We start from the raw sequence: 24,535 nt of genomic DNA, 5'->3' as shown, positions 1-24,535 counted from the left end.
GTGTGAGAGTGTGTGTGTGTGTGTGTGTGTGTGTGTGTTTAATGGCCAGAACACCTCCGAGTTCATTAATTTGCTCTAATGGAGCCACTTTCTGCTTCGCTCAGACTCAGATGACATTTGAAGTCCGGTGCTTTACAGTGCTCAGTTTTCTCAAAAGCTTTTCAGTTATATATCTTCACGATTTACAGTGAGTGAAAAACAGCCATAACATTAACTAGAGCTTCACTTTAATAAAATAATAAAAATACGGCCTTTTATTACTGGTGTTTGCCAAATCAATCATCACCATTTTCACCTGCTGGACAATAAAATGCTTTCTTAAAAATATAAAAATCCAGTATCTCTAAATGCATCTTCACTCTGACAGAATTAGTTTTGGCTCAGAAAGCTGTTGTGTTTAATATAAAGAATAATCAGCATCTCTTCTTGGTTTAATATGCGCTCATGAGATGAGAAATTGATCCACTGGGATTGGTTTGGAGCAGTTACTCACACGTGAATAGAGTCGTGGGATCACGTTACGCTGCGGTCTGAACTCTGTCCATTTCATTCACTGTGTGACTGTCAAAGTCTCTCTGAAGCGGATCGATTTCTGTCTGACTGAGAGGAGGAGGAATTAGGAGAGAGACACTGACTAACTAAATGTTTTCTGCTCACCAAGGCTGCATTTAGTTGATTAAAAATACAGTAAAATTCTAAAATATTTCTACTATTTAATATCGCTGTTTTTTATGTGAATGAGTTGTAAAATGTAATTTATTTCTGTGATCAAAGCTGAATTTTCAGGATCATTACTCCAGTCTTCAGTGCAACGTGATCCTTCAGACCCTCCAGTCCACTAGGTGGCGCTGTGTACCACTGAAAAACGAAACAAAGAATCATAAAACCTAAAAAGTATGCACGAGTGTGTACTTAAAATACATCAGAAACATCAACAGCCCAGTGCTTTTGGCATTCATAAGAGAACACAAGATTTGGGATTCACTCACCATTATAGAATATTATACAGGATAGATAGCGTTTTCAAACAGTATTAAGTCACGATACATTTACTTAAGAGGAAAATAACTTACTAAGTTATTATAAAATAACTTATAAGATATAAGTCTTGTTTTCTGAGACGTATTAATATTAAGTGAGTTAAAATGAGAAAAATATCTGTCATTGGCATAAGAAAACTACACTGAATTTGAAGGAAAAACAATATTTTTTTTCTTGTTTTAAGCAAACTCACTTAATTTTTATAATTTGTTTCTTTTTTAATGGTTAAATTAATTTTAGCAATAATAAAAAAGGCAAATTACTTTTTTTAGGAACCCCCTAAAATTGTATTTAAATGGAATAATTCTAATTAATTGAAATCAGGAAATGTATACAATTTAACAACAGCTTATTAAAAGTTGAACAACAATTACAATTTTAGGGCCCTATGAAATATGTTTTATTTTTCTCAAATTCCATGTTTCATTTAATTTTTTTCTGGATTTGGTTTTAATGGTCACATTAAATGTTAGCAATCAAAAAACAAACAAACCTTGTACTTAATTGAAATCGGGAAACCTATACAATTGAACAAAATTTATTAAATAAATTACAATTTTGGGGCCCTATGAAATCCATTTTATTCCCCCCCCCAAATTTTCGATTTTTAATTTTTTTTGTGGATTCTTTTTAAAATTACTTTAATTTCGATTCGTTTAATTAAATTCTAGTAATCAAAAACATGTCTATCTATTTGAAATCAGATACAATTTAACAACAGTTTATTAAAAATGTAACAACAATTACATTTTTAGGGCCCTGTGAAATACATTTTATATTTTACTTTTTATTAATAAAAAACATGTCTAATTAATTGAAATCAGCAAACTTAAATGATTTAACAACAGTTTATTAAGTTAAAGGCCCTATGAAATCGGTTTAATTTAAATTGAATTTTAATATTGTTTTAATGGTTAAATTAAATGTTAGTAATCATGTCTCGTTTTATTAAAAACAATGTTTAATTAACTGAAATCAGGAACCTTATACACCTTAACAACAATTTATTAAAAGTAGCAGCAGTTAAAATTTTAGAGCCCTCTGAAAATAATTTTATTTTTCCCAAATTCTGTTTTTATTTTATTTTTTTTACAATTTAACAAAAGTTTATTAAATAAATTACAATTTTGGGGCCCTATGAAATCCATTTTATTTCCCCCCCAAATTTTCGATTTTTTATTTTTTTTGTGGATTCTTTTTCAAATCAGTTTCGTTTAGATTCATTTAATTAAATCATAGTAATCAAAAACATGTCTAACTATTTGAAATCAGATACAATTTAACAACAGTTCATTAAAAGTAGCAGCAGTTAAAATTTTAGAGCCCTCTGAAAATCTTTCTTTTTTTTTTTTTTTTTCAAATTCTGTGTTTTTGATATTTTTCTTGATTCGGTTGTAATGGTTTAATTAGGTTGTGCTAATGAAAGAGGTGATTTCCTCAGGGATCGAGCTGTGTTTGCCCGCGTGGCGTTTCTCCATGACCATGATCGCCAGCCTGATCATCGTGAGCGGCCAGCTGCTGATGCCCGGTCTGGCGGCGCTGTGCCGTGATTGGCAGATCCTGCAGATCGTCATCATCGCCCCGTTTGTGCTCATGCTGCCGTACGTCTGGTAAGACGCTCAATAAAACAACACTGATGCATGAGACACACACGACTAGTGACATGCATAACACAATCCTGTTTACAAGCTGAACTACTAATTTGCTGAACTTTACCATGTTTGTGGCCTATTCATATTTTATAGCAAGTAAACTAGATATCCTCATGCAAAACTGTATTCCAGTTTGTTTTCTGCACTGCAAAAAAAAAAAGGCTTATTTACTTAGTATTTTTGTCTTGTTTCTAGTCAAAATATCTAAAACTTCTTAAATTAAGATGCATTTACTTGGTAAGCCAAACGATATAAGATATTGTTTCTAAGCGAAAAAACAAACAATTAATATTAAGTGAGTTAAAATGAAAAAAATATCTGTCATTGGCGTAAGAAAACTACACTGAATTTGAAGGGAAAATAATATATTTTTCTTGTTTTAAGCAAACTCAATGTTTATAATTTGTTTCTTTTTTTAATGGTTAAATTAATTTTAGCAATCAAAAAAAGGCTAATTGCTTTTTTAGGCACCCCCTAAAATTGTATTTAAATGGAATAATTCTAATTAATTGAAATCAGGAAATGTATACCATTTAACAACAGCTTATTAAAAGTTGAACAACAATTACAATTTTAGGGCCCTTTGAAAGAAGTTTTATTTCCTTCAAATTCATTAAAAAAAATGTTCTGGATTTTGTTTTAATGGTCACATTAGATGTTAGCAATAAAAAAATAAAAAATAAAACTTGTACTTAATTGAAATCGGGAAACCTATACAATTGAACAAAAGTTGATTAAATAAATAACAATTTTGGGGCCCTATGAAATTATAATTTTTTTTTTGTGGATTCTTTTTAAAATGAGTTTCGTTTAATAAAATTCTAGTAATCAAAAACATTTGAAATCAGATACAATTTAACAACAGTTTATTAAAAATGTAACAACAATTACATTTTTAGGGCCCTGTGAAATACATTTTATATTTTAACAACTAAATTAAGTGCATTTTGCTTAAAACAAGTAAAAGTATCTGCCAGTGCACGGGGCAAGTAAAATTCTCTTGTTTTAAGAATAGTTTACATACGCTGGCAGATAATTTTACTTGTTTTAAGCAAAATGCACTTAATTTAGTTTTTTTAATATCTTATTTCGTTTGGCTTACCAAGTAAATGCATCTTAATTTAAGATTTATTTTAGATATTTTGACTAGAAACAAGACAAAAATACTAAGTAAGTGGCTGTGAAATAATTATTATTTTTGGGCGGACAGATATTTTGACCACATTTTCTTTTTATACTTGAGTGTTTTCTGTATAAAAATCGTTTTTGCACCGGTTTATTATTTTAGTCTATAATCTATTTCACATTTAATCATCTCGAAACCACACATAAAAACAAGGAAAACTGTGATCGATGTGGTCTCTTTGTGTCTGCACTGCAAAAAATGATTTTCATATTCAGTATTTCTGTCTTGTTGTTTCCCAGTACAAGCATCTAAACATTGCTAAACCAAGATACATTTACTTGAGAAGCAGAATTACGTAAGATATAAGTCTTGTTTTCTCAAGAATGTATCAAAATTAAGTTTATGGTTAAGAAAAACAGAATTCAAAGGGAAATCAAGATGATTTTTTTTTGTCCTTTTACAGATATTTTTCTTTGTTTTAATTGTAAACTCACTTAGTGTAGATAATTCTTTTTAAGATCTGATTTATTTTTTTCCAAATTCCTTTTATATTCCATTGGAATGTTTCTGGATTTTTCTGGAAATTATTTGAAATCATGAAAAATACACAATTTGACGAAAATGTATTTAAAGTTGAACAAAAATGCACTTTTCTAGCGCCCTATGAATTCTGTTTCATTTTTCCCAAATTCGGTCGTTTTCCATTTGAATTTTTCTGGATTCCGTTTTAATGGTTTTATTAAATCGTTATAAACAAAAATATGTTTACAGAATTGGATGTTAATTGAAACACTCATTGCAACAGTTGCAACAGGAGTTTTTTGTATGATTTTCTAATTGTTTACTTGTTTTTTGTCCTTTTTATTATGATATGCAAGTATTATATAAACTCTTTTGTTTATAAAAAAGAGGGTCAATAAAAACAGCATTCATTAAAAGCATGTCTAATCAAATGAATTCATAAATCTTCAGCTATTTAATTTATTATAGTTTTTTTTTTTTTACACTAGTGTCATGAAATTTGTAATTTCTTCAGAAATTCTATGTTGTCAGTGTATTTTTTTTTTTTTTGGAAAAGTCATTTTTCTTCCAAAGTAAATATATCTTGATTTAAGAATTTGTAGAAGTTTGTACTGGAAAACAAGAAAATCGTTTTTTTTTTTTTTGCGGTGCAAGTGGTCAGTTTGTGGGCAGAATAAGCAGCTTTCAGTGTAACTCTGCTCAGGATGTTTCCGGAGTCTCTGCGCTGGTTGTTGGTCACTCAGCATTATCAAAGAGCCAAGCGACAGATGTTCCGCATCGCCCGTAGCAACAGCGTCGACACGGCAACCGACTCCAGCGGCATCCTCTCAGGTGAGCACAGCTGTGAGTGTGTTTACCTGCAGCCCGAGGAGGAGGAGGAGGATGATGATGATGATGATGGTTTTGCAGAGCTGGAGACTGAACTGCAGCAGAAGCCGAAGACGTTCTGCGTGACGCAGCTGAGTGGCACCAGAAACCTGTGGAAGAACACCGTCGTCCTCTGCGTCAACTCGTGAGTTCAGATTAGATTTCACTAGTACTGGGTTTATCTATCAGTACCTTTCGGCAGGTAAGTAGAACATTTCTAAACTTAAAACATGCTTTCACTAAACTTGCAGTTGCAATGCATTCTGGGATTGATTCTTGAGTGTTGCATGCTCAAATTTGGGAAATAGTTTATCATCTAAATCAGGGTTTTCAATCTTAGAGACCACAGACCCTCAAGTATAATCATCTTTATGCTAACATTTAAAAGGCATCTGTATAGTATAGTATATAAAGAACCAGTTTCTACTGTGAAAAAAAAATAAAAAATACTACTACAGATTATCTAAAATATTTTTTGGAAAATAGTTTCTGTAAAGTTACATTATTGCTTTTTTTTCTTCTCATAGTACAGTTCTGTTAGATGTATTATTTATTTGCTTATTTTATTAATTTTTTTTTAATCTAATTTATATATTTATTTTAATGTCATTTATATTTATTTATTTTAATGAGATTTTATGTATTTATTTATTTTTAAAAATTAGAGTAAAATAAAAACAGATTAAAATAAATAAAGATTCAAATATCAAAATACATAAAAATAAATTCAAATAAATACATGCGTACATAAAAATCGTAATAAATAAATACATATAAATAAACGCAGAAAAAGATTAAATTAAATACATGAAAATTAGATTAAAATAAATAAATACATAAAGTTAAAATGTATAAATATAAATTACATTAAAATAAATACAAAAATAAAAAAACAGATTAAAAGGGATGAATACATAAATACAATTTGATTAAAATAAATACATACAAATTAGCTTCATATAAAAAATGGAATACATAAAATTAGATTAAAATAAACATAAATCAGGTGAAAATAAATACATAAAAATATTACAACTAGTAATGATTAAAATATTTTTATTTTAATCAAATTTTTATGTAATTATGTTTTTATTTGAACAATTTTGTTTTAATTAACAGTTTATCTTAATCATATTTCTTCTTATTTATTTCTAGACTTTCACATTGTCTTTTACTTCTCTAAACGGTTCCACGGACCCCCCAGCACTGATCTGGATGATTTCACCTGCAGGGTTGTGCTATATAAGCGCTCTCTTTAGGCTCTGATTGTGTGTTTGTTCTGGTCTGGACACTCAGGTTGACAGGTTATGGCATCCATCACTGCTTTGCGCGCAGCGTTCTGGAGGGCAGCGCATCTCACCTGCATTATTACGCATTAGCGGCGATCGCCGTGGCCTCCTGCATGGTGCTGTTCCCGGTGGTGGCTGGCTTCGGCAGGAGAGGAGGACTGCTCACCTTCATGATCATCACGGCTCTGGCGTCGCTGCTGCAGCTGGGTTTGCTCAACCGTACGTACAGTACAGCACATGATGACGCAGAGCATCCGCCTCTGAACCGGTACTAACGGCTGTCTTCTCTCTCCTAATGCAGTGATCGGCAAGTACAGTCTATGGCACGATGCAGGTAATACTATGCATTACATATTTTGTTGTTGTGACAGCAGAGACTAAACAATGCTAAAGTCAAATAATACAATGCATTTCAATAATCGTGCATAGTTAATGCAATACTGTAGATAACATGAATAAGACAGCATTAAATGTTAATTCTACATGTTAATTTCTACTAATACATGTGAAATATTTCAGGTTATAAATGATACATAATAGTATACATTTTTATTAATTAATTTATTTATAATAGGTAATTTATATACATTAGGGAGAAAAGTTTCTTTTTGTCATGCATACTTAGTAAAAACATTTTACATTTAATCTAATTTACATTTATTTTTTTTCAATCGTTTTTTTAGGTATGCATTTATTTTAATCAAACAAAAATTAGATAAAAATAAAAAAATAGATTAAATGCACACAAATTAGATTAAAATAAATAAATACATACAAATTAGATTAAAATAATGCAGAAATAAAACATTAGATTAAAATAAATAAATACATAAAAAATGATTAAAATAAATACATGCATATATTTAAATTAATAAATTAATAAAATTAATAAATAAAAAGTACTTATGCTAGATAGTATGGTTTATAATACGGTTTAAACATTTTGAGTTATAAATTATACATAATATTATAATTTATATTTGTCATAATTCTTAATAAAAGGTATAAAAAACACTGAAATTTTTTATTTTTTTTTTTAAACAAAAGGTACATTTATTCTGGAAACAGGCTACCATATATTATATCTTATATACATATTAATTTTTATGTTTTATATTCAGTGTATTATTCCCACCAGTGTTACATGTACATTAGGAGGACATTTTTTTTTTTCAAACCTATCAATTATGACTTAATATTAGGGACGTCAGTAAATGAAGTAATTGTGAATAATGTTGTGATTTTTATGTTCCCTTTTTGAGGAAAGAAAATAAAAGTCAATTTAGTTTGACGTGTAATGCTTTTCAAAATAATCTTCACAGAAAATCATCTTTTTATTGTTTATAGCTTACATTTATCAGATTAGAGCCATATAACAATATAGTTACATTTTGTGAGGATATAATCAAGAAGTTGAGTTATATAGTAGCTATATAGTAGTATATACTGCTTTACAGGAGCGGGTAAAGTTAGGTTATACTTATATATGCAACTTCATGAAAGAAGAATGGGCTTCATTCATGAAACATGAGCACATATTTCTATGTACACTCCATTTTTACATAAATTGTGATGTTGATTTGGATGCAACAAGAATTAATTTAAGAACAATCTGCACTAGAACGTGCAGTGATTTACTGAGGTTACTGTAGGTTTGGGAAACGCTGGATATGTATATACATACACTGCCATTCAAACGTTTGGATCAGAACGATTTTTAATGTTCTTTAAAGAAGTCTCTTCTGCTCATCAAGGCTGCATTTATTTGATCAAAAATACAGGAAAAAATGTAATATTGTGAAATATTATTATGATGTAAAATAGAATGATTTCTGAAGATCATGTGACACTTTATACTGGAGTAATGGCTGATGGAAATTCAGCTTTGCATCACAGAAATAAATTATATTTTAAAGGATATTAAAATAGAAACCATTATTTTATATTGTAATTACATTTTGCAAGATTACTGTTTTTTTCCTGTATTTTTGATCAAATAAATGCAGCCTTGATGAGCAGAAGAGACTTCTTTAAAAAACATTAAAAATCCTTCTGATCCCAAACTTTTGACCGACAGTGTATATGTATGTATTAATATATTGTCTATGTTGTCCTAGCTCAGCGGGACTCGCTGAACCAGCGCTTCTCGTACGCGTTCTCCATCATCGGGATGTTCTCGTCTCATGCCGTCAGCACACTCAGCATCTTCTACTGCGCCGAGATCACGCCGACGGTCATCAGGTCAGCGCCTCAGAGACTCCAGTCTGATCTGAGGAATACACAACACTTCACACTGAGCTCCCATTAATCAACGCTTGTTTATTAGTGTAAGAAACTCATTTAACCCCTTAACTGTCACCGTCCCCTTCACTGTGTTACAATTAAATCCTAATGTAAGCATGACAAACTATATCACTGGAAAGGTCTAAGACTCCTAAATAGATATTATACCATTATTGTTTGTTACAAATTATGTAGGAACAGCAATAGATTCATTTATGACAAGAGTGCACCAAGAGTCTATGACAAATCATAGGAGCTCAGACCTTTGTCACAAAAAGACGTAATATTGAGAGAGAAATTGATAGATTTGTAACAGAAATGCATCAAAAAAATGTCAATGGCTTTTTTGGTATAACGCCTAAACAAAATTGCATATGAGCCTCAATTTTTTTAATATCAACTTCAAATTTGGAACACAACTTATGTAGACATATGGCTTTAATTTGATAGCAACTTTGTATTTTTTACTTTTTTTTTTTATATTTTATATAAAAGAAAATAAAAATAGTACATTTTCTTTACAGTAAATTTAAACTTCTATAATTTTTTAATACTTTCAATTTATGAAATTATTTCACTTTTGTAATACTCTGCTAATTGTCTTCTTTAAAAAGAGACCAACCTTATGTCTGTATGGTATAACGCCTAAACAAAATTGCATATGCACCTCAATTTTTTAATATCAACTTCAAATTTGGAACACAACTTATGTAGACATATGGCTTTAATTTGATAGCAACTTTGTATTTTTTACTTTTTTTTTTTATATTTTATATAAAAGAAAATAAAAATAGTACATTTTCTTTACAGTAAATTTAAACTTCTATAATTTTTTAATACTTTCAATTTATGAAATGATTTCACTTCTGTAATACTCTGCTAATTGTCGTCTTTAAAAAGAGACCAACCTTAGTTCTGTATTCAAAAGCGATCATGAATTATAATAATTTAAGTTTGTATAGTGCACTTTCTCGTGAATTTTCAAAAATGTGGATGACAGTTAAAGGGTTAAACTAATTAAAATAAGTTTTAATAAATTTAAATTTTTAATTTAATTTAAACCAATACAACAGTAAGTTGATTAAATCACTAAATTTAATAAAGAAAAGTTTAATAAATTAATTTAATAGTTATTTATTAGTTACTAAAAATAAAACTTTTTTTTGTTGTTGTTAATTTATCTTAGGTCCATTAAATAATATTAACAGATATTGATTTTACTAATGTATTAGTCTGTGTTATTTTAGTATCATTAATATACTGCTATAGTATTCTAGTTTAGTTTTCATTTTAATTTTAGATAAAGTTTTAGTGATTGTTGTTTTCGTCATTTTTATTAGTTTTCGTTTATTTTTTAAATGTCTATTTTTATAAATTTTTATTGTATTTTAGTTTTAGTTATTTCATTGCTTTAAGTTAAACTTAATGAATTGGAGAAATGTAGTTTTTGCTATTAACAATATACTGTAGTTTTTGTTAATATTTTGAATTAGGTTTTGTTTTTATAGTTTCTGCTTTCACATTAATTTTACTTAAAGCTTTAGTAATTTTGTTGTTTTTGTCATTTTTATTAGTTTTAGTTTTTAAATGTCTATATTTTTTATTCGTTCATTTTAGTTTTAGTTTGTTATTTTAGTATTTCAATTGCTATTAACAAAATAGTTTTTATTAATATTTTGAATTAAATTTTGTTATTAGTTTGCTTTCATTATAATTTTGGTTACATTTTTTTAGTAATCTTGCGTTTTTGTAATTTTTTTTTATTTTTTAAAATGTCTATATTTATTTACTTTTTATTTATTCCTTTTAGTTTCTTTAGCTTTAGTTATTATAGTACCTCAAGTTAAACTAAACAAATGAGAAATGCAGTTTTTGTTAATAAAAGAGTTTTCGTTAATATTTTAAATTAGATTCTATTTTTTTTGTTTAAATATACTATCCCTGGTTTTAGTAAATGTCGAAATTAACAAACTATATTTCATCCTCAGCTAATGTAAACAAATGACACCTTAGTGTTACTGAGGATTCATTCATGTCTTTATACTTACAAGCTTGATTTTGTAAACACCAATAATTAAAGTAGTATTAACCTGATCATCACCCGATGTTTTGACGGTTGTCTGTGGGTTTTGTCGTAACAGGGGTGGAGGAGTGGGTCTGGTCCTAGCGAGCGCAGGTTTCGGTATGCTAACAGCGCCGCTGATGGAGCTCCACAATCAGAAGGGTTTCTTCCTGCATCACGTGATCCTCACCTGCTGCACTCTGCTCTGCATCATTTGCATACCGTTGCTCCCGGAAACCGCCAGCCAACCGCTGCCCGAGACTATTGCTGAGGGGGAGGGGCTTCTGCGGCGGCCCATCTTCCCCGGAGAACAGCACCACCTACTGGCCAGGACCGAGGTCAGGGAGTATTCGCGCGTTCAGGACACGCCCCTTCACCAGGTCGTCAACCCCGGCAACGGCTCGGTGCCTAGCAACAGCACAGCCAATGGCGTGAGGATTTCATGACGGCGTTTGCTAAATATGGCCGAACGAAGAGCGATTGTCGAGAACGAGTTTCACTCATTCGTTTTTTTTAAACTGCGAAATGCGACTGATGTCGTGGTAAAGTGTCAAACGCCTCATTAACCAGCATCGGTGAAAAATTCTTACCATTGTACAAACTGGAAATGTTATTTTAACTTGCGTTTAGCGAAAGGAGCTCTATTTTTCGAATGGCCACTACCGAACAACAACCTCACGGAGGAGTTTCACTGATTTGAATGCGTTTTGTTTTGTACGTTTGGTAAATGTTTGGTATTTATTATAAGGACAGAATGACGTTGACTGTAAGAACCGGCGGACTTTATTCATGTACAGGAGATTGTTTCCACCACAGGAAAATAAAATAAAAAAAGGTATTCGTAACTTTCTCTCACAGTCACAACTCCGACTTTTTTCTCGCAATTCTAAGAAAAAAATGTGCAATTCTAAGTAAAAAAAATAATAATTGTGGGATATATACTCAGAGAAAAGTCAGAATCACAATATATAAACTCGCAATTCTGAAAGAAGTAAAAATCGCACAATATGACCTGAGAATCGCAAGATTTAATGCCACAATTCAGAGAAAAGTCAGAATTGCAAGATTTAAAGTTGCAATTCTGAAAAAAGTTAAAATAGCAATATATAAACTGAGAATCGCAAGATTTAATGCCGCAATCCTGGGAGAAGTCAGAATCGCAAGATATAAATTCGCAATTCTGAGAAAAAAGTTAGAATTTTTAGTTGAAAAGTCGCAATTACCAATTTAATTTTTTATTCCGTGGTGAAAAAAAACAAAACAGAATTGCGAGAAAAAAGGTCAAAATGATGAGTTTAGATCTCACAATTATGAGAAAAACTCAGAATTGTGAGTTTGTAAAGTCTGAATTATAAAGTCATAATTAAAGTCTAAATTATGAGATAAAATTGCAATTCAGGATAAAAAGTCAGAATTACGAGTTTATATCTCATAAAGCAGACTATCTTATTTTTTATGCCTCGCGATTCTGTCGCAATTACTTTTTAAAAATGTTTTGATCCTGTGGCAGAAACAAGCTTCCATATTCATGACACACAAGTGTACAAAATATGTGCACAAATTGTTTAGTAAACACTAATTCTTCTCATTCGTAGGAATGGCTGTTAAGCGCAACAAATATGTTTTGCTCATGTTTCATGAATGAAGTTCGCCATTCGTGTGCACCTCACTATGTTCAGGTTTTTTTAGTCTGTCTGTTTTGCACTAAAACTAGAAAAGCAATCACGAGTCGGCCAGATGAATCTGAACTGAACGTGTGTGAAACCACGACTGGACAGATGATGGCTGTAAAAAAAAACCAAAAAAAAACAACAACAGCACAACTTAATGGTCTGCTCTTAGCCCTTGTGCGTCAATTTAAAAAAGTTACATAGAGGTTCTTAGAAGACAAAAAAAAAAAAAAAATGTCATAAAATATTATATACTAATATTTTTTCTGCTTTCACTGATATAGACCTTGTCCTAAAACTACCAAAACTTAAGTAATTTTCATGATTTTAACCCTTTAAATGCTAGTTTGTTTATATAATGCCACTGTTGTTTTTTTAATGAAAAATTAAATTAATTATTTTGCATATACTAAATGCTAAGGAGATTTTTTATTTTTTACAGTCTTGGATATGTCAGTGATTAGCAAAAACATTAATGTTGATGCATTATTTTGTGCAGTGTCAAAAAAAATTACAAATATAATTCAATTTCAATTTTTTTAGGCAGAAGCAGAAAATCAGGTGGAAAATCATAAGAATTTTAAAAATTGCCAACAGAGTGCATGATTTTATGCTTAAATAGCACTAGGATTAAATATTGCAGTTTTAATGGGTTTCCATTGGGACATTATTTTCAATGAGGTCCTGAGTGCAACTATTTTTGTACATAGTATAAAATAGATTTATGAAAGGAAATGGGTGTGAAATATTAAGGTTCTAATAAAAATACACATTTTTGACCAAATTTACACTGTTTGCATTAACACACTCAAAATGATAAAAAAACAAAACATGAAAAAGACTAAAAGTCCCTAAGGACGTACAAGGGTTAACATGCAAACATTCACAAGCTCAATAACCAGTTACAGGGCTGAAACCTGTCAGGAAAGTGTCACGGGACACATTTCACATCAAAATAAAAAGAAATACAATATAGATGAAAAATAAATGATATTGTGCATCAAGAAAATGAAGCCTTTTTTAGATTTGAAACGCTAATAAGTAAAATATCGTTGTATTAAAGTAATGAGAATTTAATGACGATCATTAGAATAATAAAAACAAAGTACAAAAGTATAATGTGCAGATGCATTACGATGATAAGATTTTTTATTGCATTGTGGTAATGAGATTTGGCAGGAGGGGAGAAAATGAAAATAATGTCACAGTACAGAAACAGACTTATTTTATGAATTTATTTTTACATTTGGTGTGAAATGTGACCCGGACATTCACTTGTTTCATAAATGTGAACTCGGGCTGACGTGGAGCACGACCACTAGAAGGGCTGCTGATTGTGTTTTCATGTATATTTAGCAATTATTGTTATTATTATTAATGTGTAGAGTAGCAGTGGAGTAACTTGAACATCACAGAGCTCCTGTTTTCCTCGAACTACTGAATAAGAAACCAAATTAAGAACAGTATACTAGGATGTTAATGAAACACTTCATGGTTTTAAACAGTGATTGCAGGTATTGTGTGTTTATACAGGATTCTGGGATATATATATAAGCACAGAATCAATATTCACCTTTTCTGTAAACACTAAAGCACTCCATAATACTTCAAATACTGATTAAAGCACATCGTAAGAGAGTCAATCTCACAAAATAAACAATTCCAGGTCATATTTCACCCCAAAAATAACAAAAACAAATGGCCTATTTTTAGGACTAAAAATATTATTTTAATGTGAAAAAAAAAAAAAATCTTAATTATGAATAAAAAATATATTAAAAATTATAAATAAAAAGTGTCACGATGCAATGAAATCCTAAGTATTTTAAAAATAAAAAATCATTCTGAATTTGGCATGAAACATGACCTGGACCGGCATGAATGAGATTCACTCAAACGCAGGAGACTGAAACATTGTAAAGCATCAGTGTATTTTTCTGTATTTGACTCTCGTGTGTCATTTTGACGATTAGGATTAAATGAGAATTTCATACATGTTAATAGTCCATTTGAAGACATTGTACTTATAAATAAATACAGTTTTTTAATACAGTATATTTCATTGTTCATATTTTAATAACAGGGTTTTATGGAAGCTTGTTTCTGCTACGGAATAAAAAAGGGAACTGCGACTTTCTCACAATTTTCAGTTAGTTATAAACTCGTAATCGTTTATATTATAAGTTTATATCACAATTCTGACGGAATAAAAAAAATAATTTTACATAAAAAAAAATTTTTTTTCTATTAATTGTAACTTATAGCTAATAAAGTTTTTTTTTTCATTATTTTTCTATTGTGACTTTTTTATCTCAGAATTCAGACTTTTTTCTTGCAATTGTAACTTCATGTCTTTTTTTCTCAGAATTGTGAAATAAAAATAAATGTACGTTTTTTATTTGATATCCTATGGCAGAAACCAGCTTGCACAATGCATTTCTATGTCTTTTTCTGTCTTTTGTGAATACTCACACAAAGCAGTTTTTCTATTACAGAATAGAAAAAACTATTTTTATTGCATGAACTTTTAAGGATTGTAATAATTGCTTCCCATGACTTTTCAAGGTCTGGAAATTGAATGTTTAAAACCCCCCTCATATTTCCAGCGTTTACAAAACCTGAAATAATTGGATTTAAAAAGAAATGACCAGTCCAGTTTGTCTTTGCTAAAACCTTCATAAATTTGGCTCATAACTAGATACATACCACACAAAATAATAATGTTACAGCTGAATATTTTTGCTTTAGATTTATTGAGCTATGTACAAAAAAAGCAAACAAAGCGCCGCCAGGTAAAACAACAAATGTTTAAAACTTGTCAGGATGAATCTCCATCTCCTTTTTGATTCTGTTCTCCACCAGCAGTGCTAGATTTGAGTCCGTCATGGGTAAATTGTAACTTACAAATACCTGTTTCTTTGTCTTCTTTGCTGAAAAGAAAGAGAAAAATAAATGCTAGAAACTAGGTGAACGCTAGGTTTGTCAACATCAGGTTTTCTAGCAGCTCTGGCACGGTTTTGTTGTAAACATTCGGATTTGATGACATTACACGTCTGTAAATGACTGAACCAGAAGGATCGATCGGTCTGATCAGTTAAAGCAGGTCTTACTGAGTCTCTGTGCAAGAGAGCTTGGTGTCGTGTCTGACGTGTCACCCAGAACCAGAGCGGACAGAGGCATTGAATCCTGGGCAAAAAACAACAAACACAAAATATGAGCTGCCCGCAGGAAACACTGTGAACCTTCAGCTTTAAAATAGAACTAATCCGAGAGAATATGTGACCCTGGAGCACAAAACCAGTCATAAGGGTCAATTTTTGAAATTGAGATTTCTACATCACCTGAAAGCTGAATAAATAAGCTTTCCATTGATGTATGGTTTGTTAGGATAGGACAATATTTGGCTGAGATACAACTATTTGAAAATCTGGAATCTGAGGGTGCAAAAAAAATCTAAATATTGAGAAAATCATCTTTAAAGTTGTTCAAATGAAGTTCTTAGCAATGCATATTACTGATCAAAAATTAAGTTTTGATATATTTACGGTAAGAAATTTACAAAATATCTTCATGGAACATGATCTTTACTTAATATCCTAATGATTTTTGGCATAAAAGAAAAATCTATAATTTTGACCCACACAATGTATTGTTGGCTATTGCTACAAATATCCCCCAGCGACTTAAGACTGCTTTTGTGCTGCAGGGCCACATATTATCATAATGTCTATTTTAAATCAATGACAATAACAAAATGATTGTTAACAAGACAAATTTTTTTTATTGCTTTAAATTAAAATGGAAGTAGGTACTCCCAGCAACTAGTGTTAAAAATAAAATAAAAATAAATAAAATAATATAATAATAATAAATAAAATAAAAAATAATGCTATCAAAAACTGTTTTTGCTGATAGAAATAAAATATAAATACTAGATTAAAAAAAAAATTTCAACACTGTTAAAAAATCTTGGCAAATAACTAAAATACGCAAGTATTAAAATGACTAAAACAGAAATAATTTCAAGCTAAATATAACTATAAAAATGACATAAAACAACATGACTAATTTTGTGTTGTTACTGTTAACTAAAACTATGGACCCTTTTCACATTTGCGGGTTTATAAGTCGTCACAGTCGGGCTAACTTGAAGAGCAGTGAATGGGAGAGTACCACAAATATATTTTTTGCATTCCCATTTGCTCAAATAGCAAAAGAAAAACTCCACGATAGTGTTTTCATGACTTTCAATAAAAGGAATTTCCAAAAAATCCTGGAATGGTTCCGAAATTTACCGGAAATGTTCCACCTTTTTGCAACCCTAATACAAAGTATAGTGTTATAAATGTACATAATAAAAAAAAAAATCAAAATATAAAAAACTTTTGAGAAGTTACGACGCTGATGACCGTTAAACGCGTCATTACAGTCTTGTTCACACCGGGACAAATATCGCACGCAATTATCGCCGATGTTTAACGCCTCGCTCGTTTTGTACTACTAATTCGTGACTGGTGTTTTGTTTCGCTCTCTCTTCGTCACTTCCGCGTTCGTCACCGCGTTTGCCTACCACCTACGTCATCCGCTGGACACCACTCTCTCATGAACGAGCGTACGACAGTTAGTGGAAGCTAGAGATTAAGATTTATAAAGTTGTAAATATGGATATTTTTCTTAAGGCTTGTTCACACCGGGACGAATATCGCGCGCGATTATCGCCGACATTTAACGCCTCGTGGCTAAACAAAGGGCGCCACTGTGAGTGTGCACACCGACGTGCAAAACGCGAGGCGTAAAAGCGTAATTTTTTTAAAAACGCCTCGGGCTCGTTTTTTTGGTTTGACGCACCGCGTTAAAAACTGGCCGAACAATGAGATTGGCGCTTTTGTTCACGTGCCTGGAGATGCTGAAGTTATAGTAAAATACGACTTGTTCTGTTTTTCAGTAAGCGCCATCTAATGTCAGGGAGTGAATTTGCTCATCGCCAGCGAAAATCGCTTGGAAATGAATACAAAAGTCACGTCGAAAAATGTCGGCGATAAGCGCGCGTGATAATCGTCCCGGTGTGTACGAGGCTTTACAGTCTTGTAAAAAGGGTCCATTGATTTGTTAATCGAAATAAAGCTAAAACTAAATATAAATATTACATTAAAAATTTGAAACAATTGGAAATGTTGCCTTGGCAAATAACTTAAATAATTAGGTTTAAATTCAAGTATTAAAATAACTAAACCTAAACTAATAAAAATAAATTAAAGCTAAATATAAAAATGACAAAAGCATAAAATTAAATAATAAAACTTTTGTTGTTATTGTTAACTAAAACAAAAACCATTCTTTTTTTAATATAGATGAAATAAAATATAATTCTCATATGAAAAAAAACTTGCTTGTTAAAGTGTTAAAATTATTCAAACTAAAAATGAAATGAATTGAAGATCCCATATTTTACACCTTTCTGGAGTTTTATTTTAGGTTTCGATGTCCTTATGCTCAGCAAAAGCATAGACGCGATGTTGTCTGGGGGTTTGGCAAAAGCAGAGTGGGACGGTGGGCGGTGCTCGGGGTGGTGACTGAAGGCGATGACTGAGTAGTTCTGACGTCAACTGTTTACGGAAGTCACAACGGTTCGTGAAAAATCACAGCTACTTTATGCAGGCTGTGTGCATTTTACTGTGGACTGACTGTTTTGAAACTTATATGGTAGTTAAATAGCCCCTAGACCTCAGTTATCGTGAAAAACGCCAGGAACTTTCAGTTTTGACAATATGGGACCTTTAAAGCTAAATATAAAACTGACAAAGGCATATAATAAACAGAGGTGGACAGTAGTGAAGTATTTTTACTTTTACTCAAATTTTAAAAGTATCTGTACTTCATCAGAGTGTTTTTCTTTGGAAAACTTTTACTTCACTACATTCCAAAGCATAATTTCATACTTTTTTTACTGCACTACATTTAATAAATAAAAGTTTTTAAGGTTTTTTACCTTTAATACTTAAGAACATTAAAAATATAGTACTTTCTTGCACTTAAGTAAAACTTTGAATTACTTTTACTTGAGTAAAAAGTAAGAAAGTACTAGATTTCTAATGTAATTAGGTATTAAATGATATTTAATATGAAACGTAGTGCAGTAAAAAGTACAATATTATGCTTTGGAATGTTGTGAAGTAAAGTTTTCTAAAGAAAAACACTCTGATAAAGTACAGACACTTGAAAAATGTACTTTTAAAGTACAGTAAAAATACTTCACTTTTGTCCGCCTCTGATAATAAAATGAATAAAACTTAAATAAAAATTAAAATACAAACTGAAAATACAATAATGAAAGCTAATTCAAAATATTAATATTAGTGCTGTCAAAATTAGCACGTTAACGCAGACGATCAATTTTTTCAGTTTAACGTGTTAAAAAATATTTAACGCAATTAACGCAGGGGCGGAGCTAGGGTTGGCCACCCCTCTCAAAACTGCTGCTTCTGTCACTTTTTCTCTTGACAAGAAGTGCATTTATTCAGTCGCAGATCGTCTTTATAACCACATCAAACTGGAGAAGTTTCAGACGCGCGCTACACTTCAGCGCCGCGCGAGTCAAACGAGTGCTCTTCAGTTGCATGCACAAAGCGAATGAAAGCGCAAAATATACTACGTGCATGCAATGTCGTGGTTAGTTTAGTCATGAAGTTACCAAAAAGGCGAATAAAGCTGCCTTAAAACTGTGCATGCATGTAATATATTTGATCACATTTAAAGAACATGTCTCTGAAATGGTTTTCAAAACGGTCCTGGAGCAGCTTAGCACTGTCTCCCTCATCTAACACCCTCGATTTAACTCGTCAGTTCATTAGTAGAGACTTTAAGACCTGAAGTGAGTCAGAAAAGGTAAAGAGATGCATGTGTCAGATCCGCGTCACGTTCAGCAGCAGCAGCTCTTAAAGTAATAGCAGCCAAAAACAACCTAATAACCAGCTGCTGTGATGTCCGTTCATCAAAGAACAAAAAAGAGGAAATCAGTAACTTTTACAGCTTTAAGGATTCATCTGTATTTAATTTAGAATTTAGTGTTTGATAACTTCAATTTCACTTTCTGTATATTTCTGATGAAGGGCACAGGTAAATATGACATTATAATGGGTTTATATGAAGATTGTTTTATGCTCACTTAAATTAGAAGTCATTTTTTAGTCTAATAGATGTTAAAATTCATAGCTCTCAATTATACTGTAATGTTGAATGGCTATAGTCAATGGTTAAATATTAGGGGGGAAAACTATTTTATAGAGACATCGGTGGTATCAGTGATACATCATTAAAAAAAAGATGCCATTAAACAAATACTAAAAATATACTGTCTTTATGTTTGTACATTAATTTTATGTTTTAATGTGAAATTATTGCAATATAAAAGTATATTTAAAACTTTATTGTTAGGGGGGATTAATCGCGATTAATTTCAGAAAATTGTGTGATTAATTAGTTAATTTTTTTTAATCGATTGACAGCACTAATTAATAATTAATTTGTAAGTCGCTTTGGATAAAAGCGTCTGCTAAATGACTAAATAAATAAATAATAAAATAATAATCAACAATTAATAAACAAGTAATAAACAAAATCAAATAATTATAATAAACAAAAACTCTGCCCAGTACATTCACTGATTTACCATAAGTTTACCATGGTAAACATACACTAACAACAACATACCAAACTAACCAAAAAGTACCATGTTACGACATGTAAGCACAATGGTATACGATTATGATTATGATGGGAATTATATATGTATGCAGACATATGCAGGACTCACATATTTACTGTTGACGGCCAGGGCCAGGTTGGACAGAACCGGGCTAGAGCCGATCCAGAGGAAAAACCCGCCGCTAAGCTTCATCACATGGAAATGAACGAGCTGCTCCAGAATCTTCTCCGAGAAATCATGGACCGCGATGGGCTCCACGCAGTCACCGTTCAGCACAGTCTCCATCCGGATAAAAACTTCACACAACGCTCAGTGAACGCAGAAACCTCATAATGAAAGTAAACACACGCATCTCTTCCTCACTTCCGCTCGCTGAGAGACTGCAGCGCCACCAGCCGGTCTGGCGCGCGAGGGACGTCAACAAAACAGCGACGGATTTTATTTTTTTATTTTGCATTTCAAGCATCATAACAGAACAAAAGAGGCTAACATAAACACAACTGTAAGTCCTCACAGACTGAGACATTCATATTAATCATACTATATACCTTAATCCAAATAAAATAAAATAAAATAAAATTAAATAAAATTAAATTAAATTAAATTAAATTAATTAAATGTATTCATGCAACCATAAACAATGTAGGGGATTAAACAAAATCACACTTATTAAACAAATCAAATAATTTCTTGGCTTTATCACTTCTCATAACGTTTTTTATTTTAACTGAGTAAATATTAAGACATCCATTTTCATTTAAATATAAACATTCAACATGGCAATTATGCATATAATAATGAAAATATATAAAATAAATACTTAATCAAGCTCACGCTGTTTTTAACATGCAATGAAAGTGAATGGTGACTGATGTTATTGAGCTCCATAAATGGCAAAAAGCACCAAAAGTATTATAAAGTAGTCCATATTATTCAAACGCTATATAACCAACGGTCTGGAATAATATTATTATGATTTGTGTGTGAAAGAAAAGACTAAAATCTTGCTCTCTCTCTCTCTCTCTCTCTCTCTCTCTCTCTCAGCCCCTTCACCATCATACTAACAAATACATTTATTCATTTAGCAGACGCTTTTATCCAAAGCGACTTACAATTGGGGAATACATCAAGCGGTTCATCTTAAAGAGGCAAATAGACACAGAAAGTGCTCGTAATACCAACTTTCAAGCATTGTTCAAATAGACTAAGATTAAAGAAAGGAGAAAACAAATGCAAACTGATATGATAAAATACCCTAAACACGTTTAAAATTATATTATTTATTATATAACTATGAGACAGATAATTAATACAAGTCTTAAGTTGTAGTTTATTTTAGCTGTTGTAATTTCAAGGAGAGCACTTTTTACAGCACTTTTCTGATTCTTGATTTCTGTGCCTTTGCTGCAGAGCTTTTGGAGCAGGACCTGCAAGACAAGGTGACAGTGCAAGGGTTAATACAGAAATCAAATGGCATTGTGCTGCTAAAATGACTGCGTTTGTATTATGTTTGTGCATCTTTGTATGATCTGAAATGACTGCAGACTGGCGTGAGCAGCATCCTGGAAATAGTATAGAGCCACCTGCCCTTACTGCCTCATCAGGACCGGATGCTGCTGTGGTCTCTTCATCCTCAGTGACCCCAGAGCCGGCGAGAGCATCTAGAGAAAGACCAAAAGACACTGAAAAATGACCGTGAATTTAACGGTAAAAGACTGTAAAAATGCTACAGTAAAAACCTGTTAAATGGTTAACGGTAAATTCCCCTACTATATACAGTGAAAAACTGTATTGGACATTACATGTATTGGACATTAATTTTACGGTAGTATACCGTTTTTGGAAGTGAAAAAGACCGTATAATTTACAGTGAATAACCGTAAATTGACATTCCCAGAATTCCCTGCGTTACATTTCAAATTTGATGTTTTTTTGTTGAAATAACTATGTTTCTTCTTAGTTTTTTCTTATCAGTTTTGTATATTAGGGTTGTGTGTTACACCTAATGTTGTTAAATGAATGTTTATTGCATTATTTCAGTTTCATGTGTGTTACCGTGATGGTGTTTAGCGTTTGTGTGAATGACACTGTGCACCTTCTATATATGTTATTATTTAAAAGCTGCTTGTGATGGGCTTTGGTTCATCATGTGACTTTCTCATCACCTCCTGCATTTGGTGGTTATCAGTGTATTACAAAGCTACAAAACAGATTTCAGTACTTCAGTAGGTTGGTATATTAACATTATATCAGTTAATGAAATTACGGTATTTAACTGTAAATTTAAGTTAAAACCGTAAAACCTAAAACGTTGCTACTGTATTTTTTACGGTAAAATTCCGGCAACTACAGCTGCTGGCTTTTTACCATAAATTTTAAGGAATTTTTTTTACAGTGTGTGACAAAAAAGCATTTACATTTATGCATTTGGCAGATGCTTTCATGCAAAGAGACTTATTACAGGGACCCCCACTAAAAAAAAACTAAACAAAAACAATATTTTTATAGGCTATATAATTATTGCTCAGCATTTAATTATTATTATTGTAAGTGTTGGGGTGGGCTAGCAATGCATTCTGGGGTAATCTTATTTTTTAAGAAGTAATATTTACATTTTTTGAGTGTAAAATCAGCAGTCTTCTCCAAAGGCGAGATCTTCCAGCAGCTGATTGACGTCTCCTTTGAGCAGATAAACCGTAATAGTTTGTGGAGTTACTGATGCTATGAAGTGTTACTGCACCTGTCCCTCTTATCTTCTTTTTATTATTATTACTACAGAACGTATAATTACATACAAGCTCAGGGAAAGATGGCTGTATGTGTAATAATAAACAATCATAATGACAAAAAAAAAAACCAGAAGACATAAATATAATGGGTTTGCATACATCATGAGGTTAGAAAAAAGGCACAATGACAAGGTTAAATATATTTGAATAATCACAATATTCATATAATCACAATGCATCAAAATATTGCGTTGTTGTTGTTATTTGTGAGTCTGAGGGATGAAACCAGAGAGTTAAATTCAACAAGAAAAGAGGAAAACAAATGAGATTTAAGCTGGTTTTGCTTGTGGATGAAAGATTTTGCACATAAATAAAAAAAAAGAACAACATTCAAGAGATAACGATTTTGATTTTTCGTAATAAAAATAATATCTTAAATAATTAATTTGTGGCTCATATTAAAAATATAAAAATGTAAGAAAATGTATTGGTTAGGCCTATATTATAGTACAATCACAATAAAAGGCAGCTGTTTCTTCAACAAGACCACAAAATTTCATCAACATAAATATATTTACAGACAGATTAATTAAACCTGTCGCTCATATCTTTTAAGTTGTTGCGCTTGTTATTAGATCACATGATGACGTCTACATGGTTCGCATTCATACTAGTTATTGATGGGTGTGATGGTTTATTGTTATTAATCAAATGTCATTGTTTATTATCAGAATATAGAAGCTGCTGCAAGAACCAAATCAAGCAAAAGTCTGAAGAGCCAACGACCTGAAAATAAGAAGACTAGTGTTAATTTCGTTAACGAAAACTATAACGAAAAATGCCCTTTGACAAGCTTTTTTTCCCATGACTAAGAGGAGACAAAGACAATAAGGTCAATAAACGAAACCTTTGACTATATCAGCATGCAATTTCGTTGACGGAAAAAGTCCGGTGTTTTGCTTATTTTAAGCAATCTGGCAACCATGCGCTCGCCCTCTTTGTGACGATTATCTGAAAACAGCGACAAACACGCTGTTGTTTAGCGATCTAAATGAAAGTGTCTCTCAACCAGTCTGTGTTCTGTCATGAGATCTCGACTGTATTGTTTGCTATTGTGATCGCTGAATAAATCCACTTACTCAACCGCTGTTGTTTGAATAGAGGAGCTATTGCAATTTGGAATTACTATTAGGAATTTCACTGTTATAATATTTTTCATTTATTTTACCTGTTTTCACAATATAGACAGAGAGAGTGCATAAGTCTTTTGTATTCATTTATATATATATATTTTAAAATAAAACAATGTGTTATTTGAACAATTACACCTTCTTGAGCCACCATCGTGGCAATATTTGTTTTTAATTATAAAGAATTCCAAACACCACAAAACTGCTCATCCCCACAGCCATGTACAGAGGGAAAGTGCTTTATTATGAGGTCAAAAACAGGGTTTTCTACCATTTAAAATACAATGATGTATTCATAACCAGTGTTGGGGGTAATATATTACAAGCAACGCAAATTAAGTAATCAGATTACTTTTTTTCAAGTAACTAGTAAAGTAACGCATTACTTTTTAATTTACA

General features: G+C 31.4%; 2 protein-coding genes across 3 annotated transcripts in view; one reads left to right on the top strand and one right to left on the bottom strand.

The window, feature by feature from the left end:
* LOC107671089 (solute carrier family 22 member 23-like) overlaps positions 1 to 12,059 on the top strand; it is a 13,875-nt gene extending 1,816 nt beyond the window's left edge. Inside the window, exons 3-9 of one of the 2 annotated variants that reach the window (XM_016463938.1) lie at positions 2,483 to 2,651; positions 5,045 to 5,172; positions 5,251 to 5,353; positions 6,505 to 6,716; positions 6,799 to 6,831; positions 8,615 to 8,738; positions 10,922 to 12,059. In XM_016463938.1, coding sequence (XP_016319424.1) covers positions 2,483 to 2,651; positions 5,045 to 5,172; positions 5,251 to 5,353; positions 6,505 to 6,716; positions 6,799 to 6,831; positions 8,615 to 8,738; positions 10,922 to 11,288 — 1,136 coding nt within the window. In that variant the 3' untranslated portion in view covers positions 11,289 to 12,059. The remainder of the gene's footprint in view (positions 1 to 2,482; positions 2,652 to 5,044; positions 5,173 to 5,250; positions 5,354 to 6,504; positions 6,717 to 6,798; positions 6,832 to 8,614; positions 8,739 to 10,921) is intronic. The other variant, XM_016463937.1, reaches the window with a different exon arrangement.
* Positions 12,060 to 15,043: 2,984 nt separating this feature from the next.
* On the bottom strand, positions 15,044 to 20,596 carry LOC107671085 (proteasome assembly chaperone 4-like). The gene is made up of 3 exons (XM_016463931.1): positions 20,326 to 20,596; positions 15,623 to 15,698; positions 15,044 to 15,442 (listed from the first exon to the last, which is right to left on the bottom strand). The coding sequence occupies exons 1-3, from the start codon at positions 20,500 to 20,502 to the stop codon at positions 15,321 to 15,323; spliced, it is 375 nt and encodes a 124-aa protein (XP_016319417.1). The 5' UTR covers positions 20,503 to 20,596; the 3' UTR covers positions 15,044 to 15,320.
* Between the last annotated feature and the right edge of the window lie 3,939 nt (positions 20,597 to 24,535).

This window comes from Sinocyclocheilus anshuiensis, unplaced genomic scaffold (assembly GCF_001515605.1).
Source record: "Sinocyclocheilus anshuiensis isolate Anshui unplaced genomic scaffold, SAMN03320099.WGS_v1.1 scaffold2876, whole genome shotgun sequence".
In the NCBI taxonomy this organism is placed as follows: domain Eukaryota; kingdom Metazoa; phylum Chordata; class Actinopteri; order Cypriniformes; family Cyprinidae; genus Sinocyclocheilus; species Sinocyclocheilus anshuiensis.
Note: the sequence above shows the minus strand (reverse complement) of the source record. Positions and strands in the feature narration are given on the sequence as shown.